The sequence below is a fragment of the Protobothrops mucrosquamatus genome, unplaced genomic scaffold (genome assembly GCF_001527695.2).
Source record: "Protobothrops mucrosquamatus isolate PMUCROS unplaced genomic scaffold, P.Mucros_1.0 scaffold256, whole genome shotgun sequence".
Lineage (NCBI taxonomy): Eukaryota > Metazoa > Chordata > Lepidosauria > Squamata > Viperidae > Protobothrops > Protobothrops mucrosquamatus.
Genome location: NW_015386603.1, coordinates 261,812 through 271,315, shown reverse-complemented (window position 1 = coordinate 271,315; position 9,504 = coordinate 261,812). Strand labels below are relative to the sequence as shown.

At 36.8% G+C, this 9,504-nt stretch overlaps 1 protein-coding gene across 3 annotated transcripts in view; it reads right to left on the bottom strand.

Moving 5' to 3' along the window:
• Positions 1-2,172: 2,172 nt before the first annotated feature.
• The window catches only part of RASSF5 (Ras association domain family member 5), a 62,138-nt gene continuing 54,806 nt past the window's right edge, over positions 2,173-9,504 (bottom strand). For 2 of the 3 annotated variants that reach the window (XM_029283861.1, XM_015814481.1), the window contains 4 exons: positions 9,113-9,226; positions 5,743-6,040; positions 4,441-4,556; positions 2,173-3,253 (listed from right to left, as the gene is read on the bottom strand). In XM_029283861.1, coding sequence (XP_029139694.1) covers positions 3,101-3,253; positions 4,441-4,556; positions 5,743-6,040; positions 9,113-9,226 — 681 coding nt within the window. In that variant the 3' untranslated portion in view covers positions 2,173-3,100. The remainder of the gene's footprint in view (positions 3,254-4,440; positions 4,557-5,742; positions 6,041-9,112; positions 9,227-9,504) is intronic. The other variant, XM_015814482.1, reaches the window with a different exon arrangement.

Sequence of the window (9,504 nt, the reverse complement as noted above, 5' to 3'; positions counted from 1 at the left end):
AACCTGAGTGTGATTGGCCTGACTTGCATGGATGACAGTGGACTTGAAATTGGATTTCCTCAATTTAGCACTTTAACTGAATCTTAGCAGCTTTTAGACCATTATTTTCTCTCTCTCCTGCATGGCTGCGGAATAGCTCTGTGGAATCACTCAACCAACATGCAGTGGATGCAGTCTGGACTCAGAAGCAATTTGGTCTGTGCATTGACGACGATCTAAATTGTGTAATTTATTGGAATGTGTTTCTTGCTCACATAGAGGTAGATGAATATGTAAGATAAATCAAAAGGAAATGGTACCAGTAAAGCTACATAGAAAAATAAAGCCTGAAAGATTTCTGTTGGTAATCACACTGGGAGAGAGGAAATTCAAGATCCTTTGCCTATTAGGAATAGTGAGTCAGTGAGGTGAAAAATTACATCTCTGTTAAAATTAAAATATAACATCACTGATTCTTCATGTGTAATGTTAAATGAACCCAACACAAAAGAGTTAGGAAACAACTCTTTATAATCCGATATCCTTTATTTTTAATAGTTTCTTACACAGTTTGCATCATATAACCAAATTGAGAAGGAACTTTAAAAAAAGTCAGATGGTGACATTAAAAAAAGTCACAGGGATGAAACAGTAGTAAAAATAAGTTACAGCATTGCAAAAATGTATTCACTTTGCCCACATAAAAGCTTTCACTAATTCCATTCTATACAGACTGTGTATATGTTTGTAGCTGACTATTCTGAACAGAAACACACACACACACACTCACACACACAAACAGATGCAAGCAACATAATATACTAATAAACAAAGGCACTGCTAGCAGTAGTCTGCGCTTTTTAAGTAGGGGCCTCCACATCTAAGGCTTCTGTTCTACCACAGATCAAATGGTTCTGCATTCTCTCCCAATCTAAGTATCACCTTTTTTCTCAGCTTAATGCCCCTAGCTATATAATATTTTTAAAGAAAAAAAAACCACCTGCCTATATACAGGAGGCTTAGTCAGCAGCATTAACATCAATTGCATAAGAAGCCATGCCTTCTATAGAAATGTTCAAGACATGCCAAAGAGAAGAGCAGTAAACAGTTTTCCTCCCTCTTTGATGAAAATAAAACAGAATATATAATATCCCTCTTGGAGAGAAGATCTTTAATGACTTAACAAAACTAACTTCACTCTTCCTTTTCTCTAACTATGTAGACACAAAATACTCCTGGGGTTTCACATTTTTTGTTTCATCAACCATTTCTGCAGTCCTGAGGAAGTTTGTGTGTAGCTTTGCTTCAGCATGAACTTAAGTTAAATTTGCTCCTTGCTTTTCCTGTTTGATTGATTTCTTTTAATTGCAAGATACACCTCTACACATAACCCCACAATGCCAGAGCTGGAAACATCTTTTTCCCTTCATATTCCTCCTCCCCACCCCCACATGCTTAAAGAATCTTCAAAGAAGGCTTTGTCAGGTTCTGACAACTGATTAACTCTTGGCCTAATAAAATTAGAGTCTTAGTACTGGCTTAATTATCAAATTAATGTAAGAGGAATGATCCTGTTTGTTTTAAACAACAGGCTGGTATTTGCAAAACAGGGGAAAGGAAGCCTTGAGTTTACTCAGTTATCTGAGTCAAGACATTTACAAGCTGGACTAAATGGTTCCTGCATGCTTAAGCTAGCTCTCAAAGGGGAAATACATGAAACCTAGTTTGACTCAATGAACTCTTGTTGAAAACATCCTCAGAAAAGGGTGGGGCAGGAGGAAAAAATGAAGGAATCATTTGCCTCCACCCAACCTTATAAACAGAAGAATAAAGAATGCCTCATGTCCTACATCATCTAGCAAACTGCAGCCAGTCACACCAGCCACTCCAATGCGAGACAATCCAATACACATTTGTAAGCTGTGCCTGAATATCCCAAAGGATATCCATCCCTATCATAAGTGTGTGTATAATTCAGAGTCGGCTTCCAAATGCACGAGATCATCTTGCAGAAGTTGTTCCCATACATCTGCAACTACACCAGAGGCATAGCGTCAAACAGGAAATTCTGTATAAGTGCAAGAGCTTAGATAACAATGCCCATGTTTTTAAGGGCATTGCCCATTTCTCCTATTATTTGTTCTATTGTCGCATTTACTTTTTAATTCTCCAGTTCAGATTTCAAAAACAGAAACAGAAACAGAACAGAGTCAGCTATTTGGAACTTACACCTTTAATCAGGTGGCATGACCCTGCAAGGTGAAAGAGCCAGTAAGCTGAGCAGTTGCAAATTGCAACTCATTTTCTACTACATGAATGTCAATAGCACCCAAGATTATTTCCTTTCAGAGGCTTCACATAAATTCTAGGATAATAGGTAACCAATGCTTCCAACATATATTAATAAAGGCAAATATAACAATCACCTGCCAAAGCCTTCAGAACTGGTTCTGCATTAGGGCAAAGGGGATTCCAACAGTAGGACTATGCAAAGCCCTGTTTATATCAGAATCCTAAAATCCTAACATCAGAGGGATTTTTTTTTCCCTCCAAGAAATGTACTCTTTCTCATGTCCACAGCCATTCCTGAAGTCATGTTGATATTCTGCCACTTCCTTGGCAATTGTTCAGTTCATTTTTCTTGTGCAACAATAGGTTTGGCATCTTTTATCATGTGTCTCACTTATATCAGACTAAAGTTGTTCAGTTTGCTGATGGTTATGTGGATGAATTGATCACAGAGAACACATTTACTATACATGTCTACTGCACGTAACACAAATCCACAGGTGAGGTATCAGGATGGCAGGAAGGGGAGACAGCCATTTCAGTCCAGCCTTAACATTTGTACAATAAACCAACCAATAAAGTAGACATTCAGCATCACTGCAGAGTTTCCTGGCAGTACGACCATGGAGAAGGAAAAGCAGCCACCGCTTCTGGTACTAGAGGGTCAGTTTCCCTTTCTGTAACTACCAGTTCTAAGCAAAGCTTGGGTTACAACCAAACTGAAAAGTGTCCTGAGAAAGAAAAAGTTGTTCGGTTTTGTTTTTATTTCTTTTAAATATATTTAATTATTTATTTAGGCTCTAAAACTGAGTTTGTTGCTAGCCATATTTGGTTATCCGGGCTTCCCATTTGCTTCTTTCAAGGCTTCTTGCAGTCTTTGTTTAAACCTGCTGTATTTTTTTTGTACTTGTTGTATTTTGTCTTTTTCTTCTCTTTCTAGTATTAGTAAAAAATTCTGTAGCTCTGGAATAGAGAAGTTGTCCCACTAAGGAAGTAAAAAGACAGAGAGGCTTTAAATTGGCAGGGAAAAAATGCTATTGTAACCTGTGAAAGACGTCAGTTGCAACAAATTTAATTTGCCAGAAGAAAACCCCATCCCAAAATAATGAATCCTTTGTAATCCTATTTTCCTTCAAGTCATGAGCTTGCTACTCTGAAACTTTCAGGGTAAATAAAAAAACTACCTGTAGGAAAGAGTATACACATTATAGTTTTCTAGCTTTCAACCATAAAAAGGCCCGTATCTGCAAAGGGTGATTTTCTAGAATATAGTTTTTCGTTTTATCATTATTTGTGGCTGAAATTCAAAGGAGGTGTAGACAGTTGGGTTTAGTTCATAACTGAAATTGAAAGTTTACCTGCTGGATACTTACAGTAAAAAGGATTTTATACGTTTAAAACAACAACAACAATGAAGTTTTGGCCCTCTCTTTCTTGCACATTGGAATTGGGGGTGTGTGTCAATTGAGGTACTCTCTGAGAGACAGATGGCGGCAAGACAAATTACCAAGCTACTATTCTGAGTAAAAGCTGAGGACATTATATATAAACTCAGAAGCTTTCTAGGAAATAAAGTTGATTCTTTTCATCATCAGCCATGCTGTTACAGTTACCTTAAAAGAAGTTATCCTCTAGCAACTTCCAAACAATTCAAATTTCAAGAAATGCATCTTCAAAGATTATTCCCAAGGTTTGGAAGACTGGGTTATTTTCAGTTTTAAAATTCTCCCTATAATTCAGAGCTTGGTTCTTTATTTCTTAGGCTGTTAACTTCAGAAGCACAGAAGAATGTCTTCCTTGGTGCCTGGTTGATCTGTCTTGTGACACCTGATCATTTAGTTATATATAGCTGGATTTTAAGCCCCAGAAGTCTGCAGGAAGGTTATTTTGTCCTGTATAATTAAACTTTATTAATCCTGTTTAATATTTAAAAAGGGTAACATGAAATGCCCTTTGCTTCTGTATTTGCTTCAATATTACGCTTATTCTAGAGCACAAGTATCTAATTATGTTTATTATAAGAACCAATAAGATGGGACATTTGCTTTTTCCACCCACTCAGATTCTCTTCTAGAGATTCAAATCACTGTTCGTGTAATGTGATTCTATTTTTGTGTGTCTTTCTTTGCAAATTAGGAAAAATAACAAAAATCACGCAGCAATCAGACCTACCTCAACTTCTCCTGTTTCATTTTCCTTCAACACAAAATTCAGAATATCCGTGTCAGGGCCTGCTAGGAGCCGGAGGTACAAAGGACATTCTGTGACTGGAAGCTTCCGGGAAAGAACTGCAAAAGATAAGCCAATGAAAGTCACCTAGGACTTTTGAAAAGAAAATGCAAATTTCTTCAGATTTGCACATGTAATTATAGCCAGCCGTATGCACAGAGCCTCTAGAAGAACGGATAGAAAAGGCTGCCACTGCTTCTCATTAAGGATCTTCAGTTCTTCCTTCCTTTACAGCAATTTTAAACATTTATTATTTGTTCTTCAAAACTGGACATGAAAACTAAAAGCTGTCATAGGGAAGAAAGCAACCCCAGGTTAAAGAATTGCAGTCCTAGGCCCTGTGTATCCTTTATTTTTTTAACAGGATAAAGAAATGTAAGAAATGGTTACTAATGTACAGATAGCAGAAAAGTTGATGGAATATTTAATGCTCTAGAAAACAGAAATAAGATTTAAAATTATATTTATAGGTTAGAGAAGTGAACAGATAATAACCAAACTATAAACAAGTAAATTTTTCTCCAGATACTATCCCAAAATGAGAAAATTCTATATTTTCTTCATTTTGGTACATTAAATTCAAAATGCAACGGAGAAAACCAATTTAAGCTGATCTGAAATTTAAGAAAATTATATTTAATTCCAAGAAAAGTGAAACACGATTCCCATTCATGTTTCTACCAAAGACTATGAAAGTAGACTTGAAAATTTTGATCTTACATTTGGATGTAGTGAATGCTGTGAACAAAATAGAAATAGACATCCTACAAGAGGTCCCTAAAACATCATTTTTAAGGCTCTTCCTATGTAACTTTCCAACAGATTTATTATTTTTATAAAACATGGTTATTGAAGTTTATTCTGCCCAGAACTAAGATAGTTAAAAAAAGCTTGATTGGATTAACATTTTTCTTTACTTTCTGTTTGTTCAACTTTTCTTTTTTTTAAAAAACCCTAATCTTATTCTAATGTTTGTATTTATTATTGTATTTATTATTTTAAGAATTTCAAGTTTTATTGTATGATTTTACTTAGCACTGATTTGATTGTTTATTGTTTGTCTGGTTTGGGCTCCTCTGCCATAGAGGAGACAGCTAGCACAAAAGATGATGAGAACCTGGCAGACTTGTTAGGGAGCAGAGCAGAGGCTGCACCTATGGCAGACTACACATGTGGACCACTTGCATAAATTGTCACTTCCAGGGCAGGCAGCTCTTTGCAACATTTATTCTGTATCTTTCTCACCTTGACCATCTTTCTCCATCTGTTTGAAAAGTGCAAATTTCTGTGGGTTGTCCACCACCATAAATTTCTTCAGAAGTCCCTGGATCACCTCACTCACAGTTGTTGTGCTGCTGATATGTAACTGTTTGATGGCATCCAAGGGTAGATAGAATGATGTTCTTTTCTCTGTCATGTTAGCTAAATTGACTTCTTTGAGAGCATCATGAATAGATGGTGGCCTAATCCCTGCTGGGACTGTCACAGGACGCCTTAGTTTTAGGTGCACTTTGATGAAACCTGTGTAAGTGCCATCGTCATTCTGGGATTTGGGGGAAAAATGAAAAAAAAATAATTAAAGGCAGATTATCTTTTCTTTGATCTTTATTTCCTAAATGACTTGGAAGAAGCAATTCAGATTATTTTTCTGAAGAAAATCGGAAAGTTTTTGCAATCAAGCGACTTCTAAAACTAATGAACTCCAGCTATGCAATACCCTGGAAGCCCCACATATGATGACATATATCCACTTTCTGAAACATTTTCACAGATACTCTCTGGCTGTTCCAAGCAGCTTTAATGTGTAAGAGAAATGAAGAATAAAAATAACCATTCTAATTACCACTTTAGCTTTTTAAAAAATGTATACATAACATCCCGTCTTTAACACTGCTGTTCTGAAGTTAAGGAGGTGTCTCCTAAGAATGGGAAATTACTTTATTTGCTTATTTTCTTTATTTTAAATGGAAAGTCTATTATTGAGGGACAACCTTGGCAGTAACACAGAAAACCAGATTAAAACTCTGCTGAACTGAATCTCTTTTTATGAATGGGAAAACTTGTTAGTACTACGTCATTCAGACTAAGTCTGTACCAAGACATACCCAGTTTCATCACTCTTTTCTAATTAAAACTTTTCATTGATTGAATCCATTCATATTTATACCTGGAGAAGATCCACTAAAATCTGTGTGATTTTCTGGTTTCAATACATGAACTACAATTCTAAAGCTTGGTCCAGCCATAGTTTTTGATTCCTCTAAGTACCATTTTTTAATTTTCTTCTTAGAATCAAGATACGAATACTTGGTTCATTTATTTCACTTGCTCCAGTTCTTTGGGTACTACATTGTTTCTACAGCTGATTTTTTGGGAGGTGCTCAAAGCAAAGGAATGCAGTCCTTTTACCTTATCACTGTTTCAGTTTCAGGAGCTGGCAACTCTAGAAGGACAGCAAGGTCAAGCCACAGAATTCCAGTGACTGGGAAAGTCAGTGTCAATGATTTATACTTGCAAGTCTGTTATTTGGCAGCAGTGTCCTTATAATTCTTCTTTGGGGTATTTTAAGCCACACAATGCTTTATCGCATTGTTTTCTTTAGAAAGACAGAATGCAAGTATTTAAATCAGGGTGCCTGGCTGAAGAATTCTGGGAGTTGAAGCCCACAAGTCATAAAAGGGCCAAGTTTGAAGACCCCTGATTTAAATAAATAGATAATTGGTTTAGCCAATTAATTTGAAAGTTGTCCAAGATACTTTGGATTGAATGAAAAACAATATCCCCACCTCCCGAAATGGATTTGTCTATGATGGTCCTTATACATACTGAAGGGGAAAAACACAAGAATGCACACTAAAGGGGAATTTACCAAGCTCTCTGCACTTTGGCTGATACCTATTCTGTGGTGGAAAAATGTTCTTCCATAAATGCAACTGAGATAGATGTTAAACCACTTTGCGAAGTAATGGATGGGATTTGTCTCAACTATCTAAAATAATACAGGTACATCTATTTCTGGAAAATCATTAGCTGATATACAGAGACTACAGAATGTTTCCAAGACTACAGATTTATAGACACTACAGAATGTTTCCAAGATTCAGATTAACTACAGAACAGTCATCCCACAGCTGCTATATGGCTCAAATCCCACAGTCATCCCACAGCTTGAGGAAAGTTCAGCTGATAGATACCTCTAAAGCAGGGGTGTCAAACTGCTGGTCCACGGGCCGGATGCATCATAGTGAAGCTGCGCCCACCCCATTGCCGGCAATGGGAAAAAAGTTGCGATACGTCATGACAAGTCATGTCATGTTGTGAGCTTGACACCCCTGCTCTAAAACCTCCTCAGTTCGAAGAGTGTTTTTCCTTTGGATCAGCCTCTTAAAAATCATGCTTCTAATCAGAATCCCTGTGAACCATGATTAAAACAAAATAAATAAACCAGTTCTTTAAAAGTGGATCTCTGCCAAAATTGCCTATTTGTGCTAATAAATTGTGTACCAATCCCATTGAATTTCAGTAACATCAGTGCCATAGGAACATAGACCCAATGTTAGAAGTATAGCCAATTCTCTGCTAAAGCAAGGATTTATGCCAACTTATCTATCTTCCTTGCATTCTGCTCTCTCATACAGCAACCCTGTGAGGTAGCTTAGCCTTGGGGAATGGAACTAATGCTTTTTAATCCAGATGAAAACTATTTGGTCCAGATATAAACAACAAATAATTGCTTTATCTAAAATCTGTCTGAGCTATTAGGGTCCCAAGTAAATTTAACAAAACATGTTTCATTATAATGGTTGACAAGCATAACTAGGACTACCACTCTACTTTTTAGGAATTGTGTAAACCATGCAATGCAGTGTCTGAGTATAAAGAGAAGTGGGTGCAAGGAACCCAGGAAAGCCAGGCTAAAAAAACTCACTGGATGAGTTCCTCAATAAGGTAGTTTCCTGCTATGCTCTGTTGCAGACTAGCAGAAACCTATCCAAAGGTCCAAATAGAGAATACATCTTATAAGGGATCCATGAAAAAACAGAAAATCCAAATGCAAATCATGCAAACAATCAATGTAGTCCTAACGCTCATCATGTGACTGAAGGCGCCAGATGAGAAGGGAGGAAAGACATGAGAAAAGCTGTTTTTGACAATCATTTACTTAATAGTCACCCATAAAACACCAGCATGTGGTTCAAAAGCTGAAAGGACATACATAGCGCTCCTTAAAGCTACCACACTTTTTCATGATATTCTACAGCTGCTCCTGCAACTACAGGATGATCCCAGGAAAAGAGGCATTTGGTTGAAGAAGAAATTGCAAATATATGCTGCATGCATACGGTAATTTGTTTTGACTTTGAATCCAAATTGTTGCACATCCTAGTAAACATAGCCATTCTTTTTATAGACAATGCCAATTAACAGAAGACAAGATTTGTTATTTCAATTATTAAAGATGGAGATGTCCACCTTTTACTGTAGCTCCTAGAGTAATAGACAGATTGGTCCCCCCAGAACTTAAGCAAGCTTCCCATCAGAAATGCTGAAAGGGAAAATAGTTTTAAGAGCCACCACAACAAAAGTAGGAAATATCCAAAATTGCAATACCAACCAGCTTCATCAGCAAACAATTGTTGACTTTTGAGTTGTAATTGCTAATCATTTCTTTCAGTTCTTGGATAGTAGGAGGTTTAGGTTTCGCTTCTTCCACTGTCTTTGTTACATTCTAAAACAAAAGATAACAAACAACTAATCAAGGTGAGAAGCAACTTAGAATTAAAGAGAAACTTTCTAACAGTGAGAACAATTAACCAGTGGAACAGCTTGCCTTCAGACGTTGTGGGTACTTCATCACTGGAAGTTTTGAAGAAAAGACTTGCCTGAAATGGTATAGGTTCTCCTGCTTGAGCAGGGGGCTGGACTAGAAGACCTCCAAGGTCCCTTCCAGCTCTATTCTGATTCTGAATACTGAGATAGGCAAACTTGGTAGATAATGATATAATA